This window comes from Anopheles ziemanni, chromosome 3, assembly GCF_943734765.1.
Source record: "Anopheles ziemanni chromosome 3, idAnoZiCoDA_A2_x.2, whole genome shotgun sequence".
NCBI classification, from domain to species: domain Eukaryota; kingdom Metazoa; phylum Arthropoda; class Insecta; order Diptera; family Culicidae; genus Anopheles; species Anopheles ziemanni.
In genome coordinates this window covers 12,441,529-12,462,193 of record NC_080706.1, presented here as the reverse complement: position 1 = coordinate 12,462,193, position 20,665 = coordinate 12,441,529, and the positions used below count along the sequence as shown (strand labels likewise).

Genomic DNA, 20,665 nt, shown 5'->3' with positions numbered 1-20,665 from the left:
AAAAAGGCAACTAATAATTCAGCTGTAGCAGTTAACATTTCCCAATAATCAGCCATTTCGAAACATAACCAACCTAGTTTACCACAAATACTACGTGGTACCGAACGTGTTAAAGATATAAGTATCTAAACTAGTATAAACTGGCCAATAAAGAGCTTCACATCTTCATCCGATTGACATTCAAGTGGAAAACGTAACAAACGTTATACCACATACAGTTTATTGTGCTATATAGTTGCTAAGTAAAGTGGCATACAGAATCTATTTGTTCAGCAGCGTCTTTCGAAATTTCGCAATTTTATTAAATCCCTATTTGTACATCAACTTGAATTTGTATAACATCAACTTGAAACTTCGGCTTTTGATGGTTATTTCCCCTGCAAAATTCTTCTTCGGTATACAATGTTTATGTAAATCTCTTATACATGGCTTTTATACATAGTCTTCATAAAACATACTCTTAACTTATGCTCAGTGAATTTAAAATTCCCCCAAAATTATGTTTGATAAAAATAAATTTCGCTATTTTACTAGTTGTTGACCTATTTTTTCTATTTTATGTCAACATCGAAGGCATTTGAAAATAATCATTCGCATTGCATTGATGGTGCCGGTATGCAAAGCGTACATATCATAGGTATTTGGCATGAGGTTCGAAAATTATGTTTTTCCAACTTCCACCATTCATTAGAAACTTTACCCTTTATTAGTATAGCAGCATGATACTTTATTGTGCTACCATTTTTTTCAATGTATGTATGCTAATAGTAATTTTAACATTTTTTAACAAACAAGAGTAGTTTTTGCCGTTGATGGACCACTATTCAAATGTTTATGAAAAGTAATATGTTAGTTTTCTAATGTTAATTTATTGGTTTTCATCACTTGTTTAAATGTTTTAATTTTAAACTGTAACAAAACGAGACCACCCGACGAAACTCGATTGGACTTGAGAAAAATAACGACGATATATAAACAATTAATCAAATGAAAATGGCTCAACTCGTAGGCAGCAGAAACGTACCTCTTGCTCCGATGGCTGCCAAACCGGCGGTCGGCTTCTTATCAGTGAAAAACGAATTCAATTTTCTCCCGGCTTCGAAGGCGGCCCTCCGACATTTGGTGCGACAATAAATTGCATCCACCGGAAAGCGATCTGTTTTCGGAAAATGCATCACCACCGAATGACCGCGCCGGGACGCAAGCTTGCCCGAAACAAATTGCGCCATTAGTTTTCTTTCATTTGTATTAAAACAATTTCCCATCCAATCACGCCACGCAACGGACCACCGGCCCGATCGCAGGCAACACCGTTTGTCGTCCGTCCGTCGGTCGAATAGATTCGTTTGGTCGGCAATTGTCGGTGCCACGGTCGGTGGCCCCGCATGCCCGAAATCGCCCGGACGGTACGAAGGGCTGCACGAACCCAGCGAAACAGAGATGCTGCCCATGACGAAAAGTTTCCGGTCGACGATGTTGTCGTTTTCCTCCTGCTCGGCGGTTGTCTGGTGCCGTGGTGACGTTGTTGGTGGAACTTCGGACACGTTGGAAATCGAAACGTGCTGGGTGAAGAAACGGTAGCAAGAGGGAGGAGGGAGGGACCTCAGCCTGATGGGATACTTTGTATCCCTCTGCACTTGTGTCCTTCTGGCCTAATCCGCCACCGGCGGTCGACAGATGTTGCATTCGATGTTGTTTGGGAAACACAACCACCGTCTCCTTCTACACATCCTCGACCCGCCTGCCTTTGTGTGCGACTCTGTGACATCGTCCGACTCTCCCTTTGGAGCCATCGGAAAGCGTACCCAACATCCGTGTGGCCACACGGTTGGCGTCCGAGGCGTTCCGTGCGGCTGTGTAGCTCATTTTCATTAAACTCTGCCAAACTGGGATGCACCAACGGAGGAGGGCCCGGGAACACCACCCGACATGTGTTTCGTGTCACACAAAGTTCTGGCTGGAACATTGTTTTCCCGCACTGATTAGCTCGCGCTGACACGGACCGTCCGAGGCGGTATCCAACGAGTTTGCAGCGGCTTCAGGGTGAGTGCAACGTGGATATCCCACTGCAACTTCTCGCTACATGGTATATGACAAAAAAAATGGATGCTACCTCTCGAAGGGCTCATAAATATGTTTTTTGTTTCTACCAACGCCCAACCACAGTGATAATAATGAGACATAAACTCTGGTACTTTCCAATAACTCAGTTACGAACGATATTCGATTCGCGGATTGCGTGGAACTCTTTCATGCCTTTTTTTTCTAGTATGCGATGATCCACGTAACCATCGACCGTTGTGGTCTTTGGAAGTGATACTCCAGACCAGCCTGAATAGTCTGGCCCGGAATTGGAGCGAAACTGGCGCTCCATTGGCCATGCAGGATCACATTTGAGTTGATTAATTTTACACGATAGTTCGTGGGGAAAGTTTCGCTTCCGGTAATATCATACTTCCGCGAACCCATCGAACGCCATGTACGGCACACAGGTGTGGAAAACTTTCCCAATTCCATTGCTGCTTCCTATGGACTTGTTTCCTTTTTTTCCGCATTTCCCAGTATCAACTCCCAACGTATCGAAAAAACCGGCGAAAGGTTGGCTGCAAAGACAGAGCGAGTGGGTGAGTGTGTAGTTTAACCGCAGGAGCATAAGAGTAGGAGCGCTAGAAGACAACGCTGGAGCTGACGCAGCAATAGTAGCAGCAGCAGCTGGTAACCGATAAGCCTTGTATTCCATTTTATAACCTCGGCAAACTTTATGCTTTACTCCCGGAACTTTTCCGGAGACATAAGTTTCATCTAGGTAACGGCTCCTCATCCTCCGTCGGTTTCGGATCGGGTGGGTTTCTCCAAATATTGTCCGGAAAATGAATATCTGACAGGGAGCCCCGTGTGCTCCGAGCTGCTGGACGCTCTAGACAGGGTTTTCCGGGTAGGCACTATTTGGCCGGTTGATTCATGGGTCACATGAGGGGCCGGGGGCCGGAGTAACACGCTGTCCCGCTTCTTCTGCACCACAACCCTCACCAAAAGCCTCCGAAAAGTGGGCTGGCGGGAAGTTGGTAAAACTTTTCCCGCTCACCATTTGACAATGGAAACGCCGATTTCCGCCGGTGTGCAAGCGAACTGTATTGTAAACCTTTTTTGCCGGCACCGGTCTTTTTTCCCCCTATCGCTCGAAACCGGAAGTGTCCGCCGTAGGAACATCTTGGTTATCAGTTGTAGGTTTGAAGATAGTTTCACCAGCTACAGGGTGTGTGTGTAGGTGTGTGTATAACTCAACTCAGAGTCGCCGGCACGAAGTTCTCCATCGGCGAATGGAGAAAGAATATACATCGGTCGGCAATGGGGGTCATAATAAGTTTAAACAAGCTTCTTTCCCCCCCATCTCCCACTCCATCCGGAGGGGTTTGCGGTTTTCGGTGACTCAGAACGGGCCGAAAAGTAAGACGGGTCCATTGTTCCATCGGGGCAGTTTTATATGCGAAAAGTTTGCCGGCGTAAGAACCAACCGCGAACAGTGACAGCGGCCACTCCATTAGCGTCGGCGTGACGAAGACACGACTAGGAACGACGGTTCCGAACTCGGGGAAGGAAATGACCCACATGACTCAACGAATTAGCTGAATTCTCATGCATTTGTTCGCTTTTCCTTTGCTTTCCTTCATTCCAGAGAGTTCCGGCTGGTGCTGCGGGAGGACCCACGGTCGGTGTTCGCACAGAACGTCCAGATCGAGAGTACCGACGGTCCGATGGACTACGATCTTTCGCGCATCTACACCGGCATCGTGGAAGGTAGGCAATGGTTGTATTTCTCCAGAAACCTTCTTTTTAGGCGCTTTTGAGGCTCGTTACTTCCAGGATACGCTAATCAGAGCCGAGGCGAAGAAGACGAATGTACCGTCTCGGAAGGAATTCGCGGGCGGGCGGAAGCTCTTTCGGGAAAGATAAGAACAAATTAATTTTCCACCTTCCACCTAAATCACGAATGTGCCTAACTTTGCGCGGATCGCGACGCGTAAACCACCCGAAAGTGGATCACATCCCTGGCAATGCGAGGAAAAACGAGTAAAAGAGAGGCCCTGCCGGTGGGAGTTGATTGCGAAAGTTTCCAAACCGGCATCAAGTCAAGGATTTAACGTCCGACGACGCTTCCACTACTCCGCGGATGAAGAGATTATGGGGAAAATAGTGTTGGGATGGGCCGGTGCCTTTCGGTTTCCCGAAGTGCAGAACTTGGCCAAATAAAAAAGAGGGGAACTGGGATGTTCTTGATGCGCGAACATTTCCAACGAATGCACTTTTCATCATCCGCACCGGAGCACTTTTCCGCCGTGCGCAAATAGTTCATTTTGGAAACTTTTCCGGGTAGCGACACAGATACACTAATACAGAGGAGGCACACACGGCAGGCGGTTTGTGGAGGATGCATGTAGTTACGCTTGTAATTACCTGCCGCTAAGAAGATTGCACTATCGTTCGTCTTTTAGTTGGGTTTTTTGAGGTTCTGCTGAGGTGGAAAATCGTACTAACTCCCGCATCCGATGGTATCGCTTCAAGATCAAATGTTTAGCTTACATGTAATGTTGATTTTAGTGGTGGTAAGTTATTTGCATCGATGGGATATTGTAAAAGGTAAATTGTTGGAAAGCTCTCATTGGAAGATAAGTTACTTTCTTGAAGTTTCTCCTCTAGTATTTTTTTTATTTAACAAAATTAATTATTTGGAACAATATTTTTGTTATTTCACGTAAATCTTACTCGTCTAAAATTTTCGAGATATTCTAAATCGGTTTCCCTCTGCGTGTTGTATTCTCTTACTAAGCGATTTACGTTAGCTTTACCACAAATTTAGAAAACTTTTTAACCGATCCAAAGTTGAACTCACGAGAACGGAAAAACCGTCCATTGAAAAAGAAAGAAAAGGCCCAATGCTTTTAACTTCATTTCAAACCGGTAATGCATAAGCTATGGCACACTTGGAAATCGCATCCGGACTACGGACAAGCGTCAACAACGAGGTTTCCCGGCGTACCTACAGGTTGGCTCGTCGGGAAATTGGTAGCTGTGTTCCGGTGGTTGGCAGCAAAAAGGCAAGCACCAACACTGGCCCGATTTTCTGCTTCTGCTGTCGAAGCTCCCATGGGCAACTGTCGGCCAGCGGCGAATCCGTTCCAGATGGATGTTAGCCTCCGCTCCGGATGAATGTGGCTGGGGGTACACATGGGACAGAGGGGGATGGAGGGAGCCGTCGTACCTACATACGACAAACCCAAGTGCCACCACCAACAACACCACCACCCTTACCACCACCGTTCGAAAAAGCGGAAGCAAAAATTCAGTAATTTTATTCATAATGAAAAATAAATGGCTTTTCAACAAGTTTAATTCCCACTCGCGACGGAAAACTACGAGCTTAGGAAAAAAAATTGGAACCAAAATGAAAAACCATGGAACATGCCTGCAGCATTTGTTTTGGGCTTCTCGTGGTTTCTTTTTTTTTTGCCAGCCCTTGGCGAGTGCCGTGATGGAATAAGAGCACTAATAGAGTCCTTGGGCGGGTCATTGTAAAAGCGGAACGCGTGGTTTCGGGCAGGTTGGTCAAATCCCTGTCGGACGATGTAGTTTTTCCGTCGTTCGTCCGTCTAAGAGGGCGTGTGTTCGTTGCACAGGTTGTCGGACAGTGGTTGGCGAAAAAGGAAGCGAGAGGAGATCGGGTTGGGCAACGAGAAGGCTTAGTGTGCATTTTCGAGTATTCCAGTACTTTGTTCCCCGGAAAATGGCCTCCATTTTCTTGACTTCCTTTTCTCACAGTGGTTTTCTCTTTATCTATTACTATGTTCGTCTCGCTACACTTACATAAGCCGGTAAATTTGTGTGTGTGCGTGTGTGTAGGTGTGCGTATTGCAAATGCATAATAATTTGTGATTCGGGTTTTGCCGCTACCCAACTTGTGGAAAGTCCTCGAAAAGCCCCGAAGCGGCCCAAGTGGAGTTTCGTCGTGTTTGCGGGATTCGAAATTTGACGGGTACGAGGTTTTTCCACGTCAGATTGCGGGCGACTGGGGAAGGGTAAACCGTCAAAAGTGTACCGAACGGGATGGCATGATCATGTTCGGTTTCGGTTTCGTCTAGCCGCAAGGGAAATCTTTCTGGCCATTTTTGTTTGTCTCGTTTTCCGCCGTGCAACCGGCGGTGGTGGACTTTCGTTCCGGTTGCAATTTTATCCCCGCACTGCCACGTGGAGCCGGGAAAACTAATTTCGTTCTTCAGCTTTTTTTTAAAAGTAATTTGTGCGCCCGGCGTCCCGCTTCGTCGATTGCTTTCCGTTTTAAACCGTGACGGTCGGGGATTTCGGTGCATTGTCGTTGCATTATTAGTGCAATTGTCCCCCGGTGCAGCTGCCAGATGCAAATGATACACTTGCACCCGGCGTGCTACTGCACGTACATACAAACACTCACCCGCACCAGTGCCTTTAAAGCGGGCTCGTTCAGTTCACTGGAAATGTTTTTATTTTCATTTTCCCACCCCCACCCGGGTTCATCCCACTACTTGGTGAGGAGAAATTTTCTGACTGAGTGCACGAATTGTTCTCGCCGGGGATGGCATTTGCCAAGCGTGCCGTTCTCATCAACGGTGGTCTTTTCCTCATCAGCAGCACCGTCATCATCACCATCATCGCCCCCGGGACGGGTTGGGGTTTTTCCTCGGCAGTGGAAGGATTCGTTGGCACTGAACTTAACACTTTTCCTGTCATCCTGGCGTCCGACGCTCGATTGTCATTCCAGTCATTCCGTTCCGACGAACGTTCACGTTCGGGATGTGGTGATGTGGCCGTCGGCCGTCCGCAGCAGCGAAACCCTCGTGCGAGTGAGGATTATTTCGCAGGATACTATTTTCCGGTACGAGTTGTCGCAAACCGCTTGGGGGCCGCCAGCACTCGGCGTTGTTGCCGATTTCTCTCCCGAGCCGTAGTTCAACTTGTGGCGCTTTCAAGGATACTGTTTTAAGCGGAAATGTTTCGTTTTATGCGAACACTAAATTGCATTTTCAAAATCAAAATTAAAATTTAATATAGGTGTACGAATAATATTCTTCGACGCATTTAAAGCTGATTGCTTAATTTACAACCGTGCAATAAGCCTCATTGTAAGTAATACGCTTCAGTAGCTTTTATTCCATTTCTTTGTGGTTTGATTTAAACCATTCAAATTTTTATCATTTTTGAATGTGTTCGGTTCGTTTTGCCAATCGCGTTCGTTCAGGAATAGTATGAAAATCGAAGGCACGAGGAAAATGGCAATCAATCGTTTTGCCTTTCCGTCCAAATTGCCGTCAATATGCGATCATCCTACGGTGTTCCCAAAGCGCGCAGCTGAATGTACCGATTGAGAGATAAAAGTCCCGATATCATCATTACCGCCTGGATGTTGTACTTCATTTTGTTTTTATTTTCTGGTGTCTGTGTGTTCGTGTGTGTTTTCCCGTTTTTCACAACCTTTCACTCGTTCTCTGGTGAACGCGACGTTCGAAAATCGCATGCCGTACTATCGGGTTCGGCTGCTTGGAGGTACTTCTGGCTCTTCTGATGTCCCTTTCCTTCCTTCGGCTACGATACTCCGCGGGCGCAGCGTTTCTGCTTCAGCCAGCCATCCGATTGCAGCTTCCGCGGATCGATAAATATTCATTCGATTTGATTTCATTAGACTGCTCGATGGCCTGTACTCCGGGGACGAGGGGGTGGTTCATGCCTTTGGCCGGGCTGGGGGAGGGCTTGAATTTTCTTGGCAGCAAAACTTGGGTAGCAGGTGCACAAATATGTGTGTAACGAGCTCACGTGTTAGGCGATTCTGCCAGGTCGCAGGTTGACACTCTTTATGGTGGGCTTCATCGAACGAGTAACCGGTTCACGTACTGCGCGTTGGCTGGTGCTCGAAGTAATGGTAAACATTTTTTCGAAAACAACGGTTTTAGCACGGTGGGATTTGACAGGTTTATGAGTACCGAGATGGTATGGGAGTAGAAACGTTTAGGGTAGTAAATGGGATGAAGTGCCATTTATTTTCTAGGAAAAATGCGAAATTCAACCCAGGTGCACGAAACGCTTTCTAGAATAAGGACTGCTGATAATGTTTTATTTTTATATTAATTTATGTGTCTACTTGCGTTGAAATCAATCGAGTTGGTGTCATAATAAATTATACAGAAATAAAAGTTGGTAATTGAAGCACACAAACTGTTTTATATATGACATGAAATATGGACATAAACATCAAGGATCTTTAAAAACAACTTTAGATACTGATAACTTACAGTACTTACATCAATCTTCTCAAGATGCTTAATCATAACATTACTTAACTAATTTTAAGCCAAATTATATTAATGCAGCTTTCATCGATTGGTAACTTTCAATCAGATAAAAAATTATTCATAAAATCTGGAAATTATACATAAAATACGATACAGTAGTCAAACAATAGATTTTCACTATACTAACATATGAATTATATCGTATGGATCGCTTTGTAGATTTGTCCAAACTTATATTAGGAATGATCATGATCAATAAAAAGGGAACCCGCAGCATACCATGTAACGGGCTATAAACCGTTTGGAATTTGTTTACAATTCACGAGTGGCCTAAAGATTAGCATATTTCACTAACTGAACAAGAGAGTTCCGAATTACGCTCTGTATATGTTCTGGAGAAAAGTTGCAAATGAGGAAGACCGTCAGACTTGATTTCGGACATATCATGGCGACTAAAAAGATCCATATCCCATAACTGAGCAACGAGAAGCACTTTCGACTACTCAGGATATTACTTTACTACAATATCTGTGAGGTCCAGAGTCACAACTGGAACACTGTGATCCAGAATTTCCGGTGATCTATTTCGTGTAACACTTTTCGAACTAATTGTCAAAACAACGGTGGAGCAGAATATAGCTTTGTCCTGTCCTATCTTTTTAGCGAAGTTGGTAATAATTAACAAAACCGGGGCGTAAATTGTAAAGTTCAGATAAGCTAATAGAACACGTTGCCTTGCTAAATGGTGTTTACAAGTGCTGGTTTGAAGTTTTGTAAGCGTTTGACAGATGACGATAGATAAGTGATGCAAGCATTTAAATAACCTGTTATTAATCGAGAAAAGCATGAAATGCAAAAGTTTCCGAAACTGAACACAATCGGCGAGACTAACGAACAAACAAAATAATTAGCATTGTTAAACGCACGGCTACGATACCGTTCCGCGCCGCACCTACCGTCCACTCCAATCCAGTCTTTGGAAAAACAATCGTTTCGTTACTGTCTCTAACGGTGAGTTTCATAAATCAACAGGATGTTCTTTGGCTTCTTCCTTTGCTAACCTTCCGTTCGGCGTACCGCACAACGAAACGGCGAACAAAACGGTCCTGCCAAGCAACACAAAAAAGCACAAAAATGGCGCCCCATCGGGGTGGCGCACGATGATGAAGAACAACGGGGCAACACGTAAACCGAACGGGGTTCGCTTCGATGTCCCGTGGTCCTGGCGGTCCCCGGACCAACACGCGTTTCACTCCCGCCAGCGATGCACATTCCGAAGCGTACCGGCTGCATGAGCTCGCGCAAGGAAGTGCATGAATAAGTGAAACCCGTGATGCACTCGCCGTGCGCTCGTTCATTTGCCACGGTCGCTACACGAATGAAGGTGAAACCGGAAGCATCGTTGCACTTGCACCGGGTACATTCTGAAGGGAAATAAAAGAATAAGAGAAATCTCTCGCCAGTCACCGGATGGGATGCAGTTTGCACCCTTTCACAAAGGAAGGTGTTTCTTTCTCCCACCCGGCTCGGTTTGCCTCGAGGCGGGAGAAAAATGGTAGGAAACGGCATCCTTGCAAACGAAATGTACCGTGCGTCGGGTTTTTTCCCGACCCGCCGGGGAACGATGCAGATGAATGCTACGCGACTGAACGCGCCGGTAGAGCGAAGCGATATGTTAAATTGTGCCACGAAATAATTGACTTTTGGGGAAGCTTTCTCGCGAGTGTGCATTCGAGAACTGAGCTCTAGAACCACACGACAGCCTCAAACTGGTGGTCGCAGGCGAGCAAGAATTCCCCCGTGTTCACTTTGTTTCCCCGTCCCCGTCCCCCGTCTAGTACATGTGAACTATCGATATTGTTTCGACATCCCAACACAGCATCCGCTGGGACACGGTTTCCGGTGAAGTAGTTTTCTCCTTTCACGGATTCCCAGATTATCCCTCCGTTCGGGGTTTCCCCGGAAAACAGTTGCGATCAGCGCCATCTTCGATGCTCCTAGTAATGAACGGTTCCGAAGGGACGACGCTCGGCGAGCGTTTTCTGCCACAATGACGTCCAATCCAATTATGAATCGTTTGTGCCACTCCGAGTACCGCTGACTCGGCTGTTTTGGTTCTGATTTTTGGTACACAAAACCCACGAACGCCAAGCAAAACACACACATACACACCCACCACCACCGTTCGATTGGCCGGGACTCTTATCCTTGTTTGCCCAGGGACTTCGGTTCCTACGGCGACGGCTATCTTTATGTATTATATGAGGTGATAACGAATCCTAGAAGGCACGTACCGAACCACCCTCCACGGAACACGGAAACGCTCGCTCCCGGTTGATGTTGATGAGGGTGCGGAAAATATTACAACCTTTTTGCGGGTAGGACAAGAGCAGAAAAGGGGAGGCGTTATCGGGGTGGTTCTGAATTGATTATTGGCTTCAGCTTACCTGAGGTGGGGGATGGTCGATTATTCGATGCGAGGTGGTTGGATGCCCTCGGAAGAGGGAATAGCATCCGAATCTGGTCCCTTTTTCTGGCATTGTGGCACTGCCGGCTGCAACAATAAGCCAATTATTTTGCTCGAAACGCTAGAAATTATCCCACCCACCCTCAGACGTCGCCCGTGCCCAGCGCACAGCGAGAGAGATTATGTCCAAATGGAAAAAGACACGAGAACAGTCATGGATAGAAGGGACATTCGTAACAAATGACTGTAGTCGACATCTGTGGACAATTGTTATGACTAGTGTCCAAATTGTATTGCTTTTATTCGAGTATTGTTTTAAACTTTTGGTTAATCACACCAATCACTTATAACAAAATCAAATACAGGCTGGCCCCGGGTTTCGACCTTTGACAAATCACTCGAAGCTGGTTTATAGTTTATGTATAGTAGTGTGCTCTGTTCTTTACTCATACGATTTAATGCATTTTGTATGACATAAGATCCGAACATGGTACAATAAACGAGTGGTGCAGGTTTTCCACTTCATACTGCTTTGCTCAATCAAAAAAGTCTTTCAATTGAAGTACTGAATGTAATATTGTAAACCTATACGGCATGGAAACCGGAGAAGTAAAACGGAATATAAAACGATTGATGGCCATTGATTTCATGATAAAACACACAAACTTTGTTATTATGTGAAGAACACCTTCATATAATTATAATTTTTACATAAAAAAAATTTATTCTGTGTCTGTTAAGTTTTAAGTAGGTATGATAAACGAAAGAACTTTTGCGCGCTAGCTCCGGTTTTCGTCGCTGTCATAGTCCCATTTGAAATATTCGTTGGAAACAATGATAATTTATTACAATTACTTGTAATAATTTGTACAAATGGAAATGTAAGCTTGTATAAATAACACCCACAATAAACGACATTTCATTAAAGAAATGGATAAAAATATTCTTGAAAACAACAACAACAACAACAACAAAGGGCAATATTTCATTGTAACGTCCTGTAAACTTATTTTAACGCTATCAACCTGTCATTGTATATTAAAATTAATGCAAATTTAATAAAACGGATATTGACAGCATAACTTGTACATTTTAAATAGAGCAGTGAATCCACCCTAATATTCCTATCCTCTTCGGCACCGTGCCCACTGTGCAGCACCGTTGAACGGGATGTGGTTTTTGAGCTGCGCGAAAAACCAACACCAGCGGCACGTAGTTGGCAAATATTGAACCTGAAAAGCGGATCACTTGTAGCACCGCGCATACCGTTGCGTTCCGTTCGACTCGCAGTAATTTATTGATCTAATTAGCATAATTGGAAATGCTGATCATAATCACAGTTATTCGGAAAACCGCAAACCCCCACCTCCCGAAACCGTCCTCTAATGAGGAGGGGATTTTTCCTGGTCGTTATTCATTCACGCCCGCCGTAATCCTTAACTCGAACCTCTCTCTTATTACCCCATGTTTCCTCTTCCCTGCTAGAAAACGTTTCGTGTAGGGTAAATTTTCGGCACACGCATGGATTACAGCTCGCTCGGACGGTGGGCGTGTAGGAAAAAGGAAATATATGGCCGAAAAAAGTCCATATTCCGAAAGGTAGCGCTTGGATGGCACAATGTGTGTGTGTAAGGGGAGGAGTAGCCCTAATTGAAAAGCTCTCCAATGTTGATCCCCGTGCCGTGTCGTGATTGAAGCATGAACAGGTCGCGCGGTGTGGAAAGGCCGTCGCCTCGCCCGGTTGAGGAATGTCCAGGGTGATGGGCAGGGTTCTACATTAACCTGATTTTTGGCATCCGGTGGGATTACATTAACGATTGGCTAGTTCCCGTTGCGTTCGCCCGGGTCGTGGGATTAGCAGCCTATGTGTTATTTTTAGTTGCGATTAGTAGGAAAAGCTTTGTTTTCTAACTCGAAAGGGGTTCGTCAAGTGCGTACTGGTGGTGGGTGGGTGTATTCCGGGTGGGTTCCAGGTTCCGGATTAGCCTCCCGGATCGTTTAGCTACCATTGTTAAGTGAAGCTCGTAAAGCAAATTGTATAAACGTTTTCCAGTTTTTTGATCCGTGTTCGGCTGTTTTTTTTTTTTTTTGCTTTGTCTGACTCAAACATAAACTATGGATTTTTTGGGCCCTAGCACGCCAAAAACACACCCACAAACAGACACACGGGTGGCCACACCGACATGAAGTCTAATTAAAACACATAAATTATCCTAACGGAACGAAACCGGACGCACCTCCGGAGCGATGGCACCGTCAACGGTGGCTTTCTTTGTGTGTTTGTGTGACTTATAGCGTTTATTTTGCATGCCTCCCTTCCATGTCCATCCCTTCTCTCCTCGTGGCAGACATATCCCATTGCTCTTCGTACATGTTTTTCGTTCGTTCCCGGACGGAATGTCTTTTCCATCCACTTTCCCCAGCGTCAGATATACTGCTGGATCCTCCGGAGGACACACGGTTAGACAACGAACGAAAGCTTGAACCGAAAATGAGTGACTTCTGTGTGTTGGTGCAGATCCTTGAGTATGCCTTGCCGCTGTTTATATTTACACCATTCTCAACCAACATCCACAAACATTCACTCTCGCAGTCGGTGTCGGTGGCCTTCCCTTCCGGTGGTTTTTGGGTCCACGCTTTTCCGAGCAACGAGATTTTTATGCTTCCGGCCGAGTTCACGACCCTGTCGTTTGAAGAAGCGCGAAATAATGCGAGGAATTTCGCGGAGCCATTCATATTTTATTATTCCGTTTTCACTTGCTCTTCCACTGAAATACGCCGGGCTATGGTTTTTTTTTTTGTCAAATGTATGGTATGTATAAACTGCATATGAGGCCATAAATTATGTTCCAAATAGTTCATGTCATTTCTATTCTTTATGCTCCGTCGCTGAAAGCGTACCATATTTACGAAAATGATTTATCTTTAAGTGTTTGAAACAAAAGAGCACTTTGCATTAAGTTACTTTAGTTTGGATTCTTGAAATACTATGGATGGATCTTTATTTGAAGGGGCAAACATCTCGAACCTAAAATAGACGTCTTTCTGTTTTGTTCTTTTGAGAAGCGAATAATGAGTACGATTAAACAGTTATATTAAATGCAACTTGACTGCAATATCTTTCAAAAAACATGCTCATGAAAACCTTGACGATGCTTCTAAGTCCAGAGTTCATTCGAATCAGTTTCATACTTTATTTTCAGTTAAAAAATAATGCCGAAGAGAATTTCAGATCCCATCCTCGTGATGGAAAGCATTTATTTGATGTGCAAAGATTTTTTGAGCCATCTTTCGGCCGGTTTCTGCTGGTGAAAGCGGTTGCTGAAATTAATTATGAATCAACCGTTTCCAGCATCAGACATACACTCGGTATCTGGGGCTTGTCCGTGGTGAGTTAGGTGAGCAACCTTTCCATCGTATGAAGACATCCTCGCCTAAATCTTCCAGATTCACCCCTGACACGTGTTGGAAACGTTATGCCTCAACGGCAAGATCAGAAAGGGTTTTGTTGATTTCTTTTCGTGAACGGTTTATCAAAATTATCGTTTGATTAAACGTAAACTGGTTTCCTGCTCAATCAAATTTTAAAGAGGGTTCAGCAGGTTTTTGATCGCCTTAACAAGGCAGTTTTTAATTCATTCTGCAAAACTTAGCAAATATAGCATCAAACTATGAGTCTTCTTTTCTTAAGATGCATTAAATCAGTAATCTTTTTGTTGCTCACTCACTCGTGTAAATCTCTTATATCCTTTTGCTAAGCTCATTAGACAGTGTTTCGGTTTGGTAGAAAAAAAGGCTGCGATTAATCCAAAGTTGTTAATTTGCCTTAAAGCATAAGTTAAACAAGAATGTTAAAAAAATAAAATGCTTCATTGCAAAAGATTACTCGTCATCGGACGTTCACTCCACCATCTGGTCCGCTTGCGCTAGTTAGGAAAAGTGTCCGAACGATTCCATAAAGAAATGATGTTGCTTCCCCCAAGTGTGGCCAAGCTTTCGCATCCTCCCACCCATAACTAAAAGGGAACTCGGTTGGAAGCGTGAACGAATGACGGGCAAGTCGCTTCCAAGCCTCCCTTTTTCCCTATTTCCCACTGCCCACTCTCATGGGGCCGGAAATGTTTCATTCTTTTAATTTAAATTTAGTTATCACTAATTACCATCTTGCCCTTCATCCGGCTAGATTCCGGAATCACTCGCTACTTGCTGGTAGTGTGTATGTGTGTGTCTGGGCACTGTCCAAGGAACTACGTTGGAACTCGCCTTCTCCTTCTAACTTCTCCCCTCTTCCACTTCCAGCGACGCCACAGATAAGTTGTAATTAAGTAGTTTTTTATTCGTTCGCCAACCAAACGGTGGGGTCCTGCTGATCCTAGCGTTCGTGGGCGGAGGTCCTTCGAGCTCCCAAGTTTTTTTTTTTTGTTTTTCACTCTTCCAATGGCAAGTCTGTTTTTTTTTTCCTTTCCTTCGAACGCCCATTTTCGGAAGTTTTTTTTTTATCGTTCCCGGAAAAATTCCGCATCGCACCGAAAGAAGATAATATTTTTTATCGGCCAAAACGGTTTTCACTTCCAAGCGAACGTTTTGGCCAGCAGGCAGGCAGAAGAGGTGCGGAGATGGAGGCCGAATAGGCCACGAGCAACCCGCGGTGAGTTATTCACGAACGATCGCCAATTAACGCACCGGACACTTAACGACGGTGTGACACACTGGGTGGGCTTGCGGTGCGCTGATAACGGCGAGAATGTTTTCCACCACCTTTTTTTTTCCCCCCAGTGTTGTAGCATTCGCAGTTTGTTTTTCTGCACTCGGTCCACTTTTCGGGCTGCGGGGACAAATATTGGAGCTTGTCGAGTGCAGTGTTCGGGCTCGATGACACTGTTGTCACCCTCTGGGTGGGGGGAGGCTTTGTGGGGTCGTTCATTCGAGTGACCAAATCGAGTTTACCACCGGTGTGTTTTTCTCCTTCCTTCACCATATTTCACCTGCGGCCACATTGATACATCATCCATCGCTGGCGAATGTTCTGATTGTGATGTTTTTCCATCCGTCTGGTGGCATTTTATCTCTCTCTCTTTCCCTCTCTCTCTCTCGTTTGTTACCACACATCAAACTGGCTTAATTTCCTCCCCGAGGGGGGAAGATATGTTTATACCTTCTCACCACATTCAATCGGCAATCGGGACCGCGGTCAAACACATTCGGCCGCGAGGGGTTACCCAATGGTTTTTTCTTTTCGGTTTTTCCGCACATCCCGTTTATTATGGTTACGGCCGAGTGCGAAGGTATAAATTACGGAAATGCGTCTGTGAAATGTATTTATTTTCCCCCCTTCCTCGTTTTCCCCAACCCAGCCCCCCCAACAAGTTGGTGCAAACGCATAACCACAAAGCGTCACCCGAATCGATTCCGTTTGCGCGATTTTATTACGTTTGAATACATTTGCATGCCGATAATGGTTTGCGCTTGGAGAGCGTCCAAATCGTATTATGGCGCTTCGAAAAGCGGACCCCGGTCATCCTTGAACTATCGGACCTTCGGAAAAAAGGTACTGTTAGTTTCTGCTGCTGTCATCCTCGAAGGTCAGTTACGATGAAACATCCTTCGTCGACGTCAACTATGAACCCGCTGTCAACGCTGGAAGACGGCCAACTATATAGTTCTAGATTTTTTATTCTCGCCTCAAGGACACCGCCACACACACGCTGGTTTGTTGGCCAAATTGTGTAGGCCCCAAATGGGCCGGAAAACTAGTGCCCATTTCCGCTGGTGCCACCCGGAGTGAGCATTCTTCGCCAACGTCCCGTGTACGATGCGTGGAAAAAGAAAACCCCCACCGCATCTGGGACGGGTGCATAAGCTTTGTATGGAGTAAAAATAGAAAAAGTACGCAGCTTTTCTGAATGGAAAGTAGAGATTCGTGTTTTCCGATCCATTCCGGTCCGATGCTAACGCAGAAGGTCCCGGTGCGTCGGTTCGTCCTTGGGGAATTGTGAATGGAGGGCTGCAGAACTGACTCCCCACAAAAATCCTGGAAGGCTCTTAGAGTGCTTTGGTGCCGGGGACACGGCGGGTTGCCCGGAAAAGCGACCACCGAAGAGAATATGGACTACGGCCGTCCACTTTCCGGGAACGTGTATAATTTACCGGTAAAAGCAAGTGAACAAATGAAAAAAGAAGAAAAAACCAGAATTCAAAGAGCAGCGTGACATAAAGATAAACAAAGTCAGCAGAGCAATTCCTGGAGCGAACAGGATTCGGCAACTAAGGCCCGCGCTAGAAATATGCACCCAAGCCCGGAAATGAAGCGAATGAAATAGGAACAGTACTATTTCACCCTGCGGGGCGGCCGGAGAGTGGAGGAAACGGGGGTAGGGGAAGACCAATGGACCGACATCGATGGTAGTGTATGTGCATAAATTTGGACACCAATATGGGGCCAACCCCCTGCTCGCCTGCCTCCCCCTTTCGCCACCGTAAATTTATCGCCCGCTGCTCGGGTGAAATATGGCTTTTCCTCGCATCACGCAATGTCGACGCCAGCCCGTGCTTTCCACCACTCTCGCATCGGGCATCCTGGTGGCTGTGGTCAGTGTAACGAGCTTCCGTGGCCTCAGGACTTGCCATCCACCGAACGAAAGCCCAAATGGAACGGATCGGACGACCTGAACCTTTCGCACTTTGGCGAGAGTGTAAGTGGAAGATTACTATCGTTAGCCTCTGCATCCGATTGGAACAACACTTACACACACACACACACGCATAGTCGCAAACACATGCCTGGCGCGATCTGGTCACGGTCTGGACACCGCGGGGGGGTACGTAAATAGCATATCCGTTTTTCACTTTCCCGCGTTCGGCGCGCTCATAAATAATGCATCAAGTGGTTTTTATTTCCTTTCGCCCGACGTCGGGACGGCGCGGTCCGGCGGCGTCCGGTTGGGGGTTTCCGTGTTTCTGTGAAATCCATCCTCTGTCTTCGTTGTGATTCATTTGCCCCTTTTTCCTTAAACGGTGTCCTTTGCCAACGCTCGTGGTAATTTGTATTTTAAGAACACAGCGAAAAAGAATGGAAAATCCGTTCCGGTAATTTTTAAGCTATAAAGAAACCCCACCGCTTAACGAGCACCACAGGTGGTTTGTGCTAGAATCGGGATAGGAAAAAGGGGTTTCCCGTGTGCTACTTGCCACCCTCTTCTCCCCCTCCCAAACGAGGGTTCATTGTCCGGTCCGGTTTGTATCAATCGGTTTGCTTCGTTGCTTTAAGGGAGGAAAATAGAATTGCGAGGTCAAACGTGCGGCTCTGAATGATGCCACATGAAAAGCGACCAATAACTCCTTCTTCTTCTTTGCCCAGACGTCGGGTCATCGATGACTCTGGGTTGCCCATCCCCCCCGAAAACGGGGACGAACATTAGGAACGACCCCGGGTTTGATGAAAATGCCAGAGTGGTTGTTTAATTTGATCACTTAATAATCATTCTCAAAGTTGCTCACGTTCCATAAGGCGTGGAAAATCTACCCCACCCAAATCCCTCACATTGTGGTTTCGGACGATTACTGGGCGTGGGAGTGCTGGGTTGACCCCACCCGCGGTGTGATTATGTCAAGCGCCTGGCGGGAGGTACAACCAGTTCTCCGAATCGTCGACCACAGACGTACGCTTTGGATGGGGAGTAAAAATTCATGATAATTGATCTCGGTGGCCAACGAAAGGGACACGTTGGGGTGGAGGAGGGGTGGCCTAGCGGGACACCGAAGTGTGTGCCTGTAGCGTCAATAATGTGCTTGTTGCCACGTTACGAAACTTTGCCGTGTGCATCGTGTGCGCTAGACTTTCCAGCCGGACTTTGCGGTCCGATGCTACGTCGAATCTTTTAATTTTCCTTTTCGCCGAATCGTGATCCTAGACTGGCTGGGCTTTGGCGGCGAAGACCGGCTCGGACGTCAAACCGGGCAACAAAGTGTAATTGAAGCGATTTGTATCGCCCTCCTCCGTTACTGACCACGCTGATGGCGTGGCGCAGGAAGCTTTCCGTTTTCTTTTTCCCCGCTTCCCCGGGGGGAGGAGGGAAAAATTAAATGGACCGCACACGGTGGCGGGAAGGACCACGGCGGGAAAAGTTTGTACTTTTGCTTGTTCTTTTTCACCCTCCCCCCGCTGTCTCTCGTGTTCGTGGTCAGATTCGTTCATTTTTCACGAATATTTTCCGTGCGCTGAATTGGCTCGTTAATTTTGACAGGATGTTTATGATCCATTTTGGTCCATTTAGCTCGATGAGGTTGTTTTGCTCGCTTGATGTTTTGGTGTTTTGGCTTAAGCTTCTTTTGTTGGACGGTACATATTTATTTGAAGGTGCCTGCCGCCGACGGGGCTCGTTGTTGAGTTCACTATCACGGGGGGTAAAATTATGGTTCTGGCAAATTGATGTTTGAAATCCACTTTAAAACAAATCGCATGCACTTTAATTCCATCACTGTGGGAAATTTAGTGAAAACAAATGTGTTTCAAGAGATAATATGGTTTTCCTTCATATTTTTTTTGTAAATGTTTTCCTTTTTGTGCACTCACTTCGGAAGCTGGTCGGAGAACGCTTACCTTAAGCACACGCGTAACTAATTGGATCAGTTAATTAAAATGGAGCTTTTCTTCGGAGCCTCTCTGCCTTGACCTAATCTGTCAAGTTAAGCATACTTTATGGGGCTTTGGAAGCCTCAGCTATATCCGACTTTTGAGCGATCCAGGGAGAACGGGAAAACCCCAATCCAGCGTCAGTCATTAACCCTTCGCGGGAAAATATTCGTCACTCACCGTTTTCGCTGACTCGGACGTTCGTCTTCGTCGGGCGAAGAGGTTTCCTTCACGTTTCGCTTCTGTTTTTGACGTTTGTCATGTTTCGCAGCCTTCTTTGTTTTTTACTGGATCCCTTTAACAAGAGCTAAATTAGCCTCAAAATCCCTCCCAACAACGGCCGGGATTCGCTATGGTTACGTGGGTTCCGATGTGGTTCCGGAGCGTGATTAGGGTTTTTCGCGGGTTCCGTTCGGACAAAGTTTGCGGGAAAACCCCTTTTCGGTGACCCAGGGAAACGGCGACCGACCGATTTCCGTCTGGAACCAAACGCGCGTGTCCCTTATCCGCGGTGTTTTCTCTGAACCACCCCCCCCCCCCCCCCCCGGGTTTGGCGAGAGATCTAGATTTTCGCGAAACTTCCAGCCGAGCGTAAAAAAGGAACCTCATTCAAAACCTACCGATAGCAAAGCAGAAGGTAATCAGCCAGCTAAACATTTTCGCCAGGACGGAGCTCGGTTCGTGATGCCAGGAAAGCCATCCCATTCCAGTCGCTCTGAACATTGCGTTGGAGCCGGGGATTAAATTAATGATTTTTTCCCGCTTGATCGAATCTGTAATGCTTAAAACAACACCAATAACGAGGCGGGAACGTTTTCCCAGCAGTGGGAGAGTGTTCGGAGTTTGTCGCAAAGTTGGCTCTTCCGGTAGTCCTTCCCCCCTCTTCGATGATGGTAATTGGAAGGAACGCAAAGTTTAGTAAAGAAAATATTTTCATTCCTACCTCCTCCTGGATGGGAGGCGGACGGCGTCGGCATGGCCGTGGCGGTTATTCAAGGCAGACGTGTGCTCGTCAGGGATCGAAGCCGAAGCACCTGACCGGAATTGCTGATGAGAGGACGCGGTGTGGACTGTGCGGGTTGGCACAGATGGTTCTAATTTAGGGAAAATATTCTTCCCGTTGCGTCGAACCCAACCTGGCCCGGATTTGATTGATGTCCTGCCGTCGTCCCCGGGTTCCAGTAGGGGACGCAAACTGGGCCGCTCGTCAATCTGTGCCACCAAGATTGTACCCTTTAAATCCCTTTT

At 46.2% G+C, this 20,665-nt stretch overlaps 1 protein-coding gene across 1 annotated transcript in view; it reads left to right on the top strand.

Annotated features, from left to right (window-relative positions):
- The window catches only part of LOC131287427 (uncharacterized), a 154,331-nt gene that overhangs the window by 57,610 nt on the left and 76,056 nt on the right, over nucleotides 1–20,665 (top strand). The window contains exon 3 of the mRNA XM_058316476.1: nucleotides 3,677–3,798. Within this exon, the coding sequence (XP_058172459.1) occupies nucleotides 3,677–3,798 (122 nt within the window). The remainder of the gene's footprint in view (nucleotides 1–3,676; nucleotides 3,799–20,665) is intronic.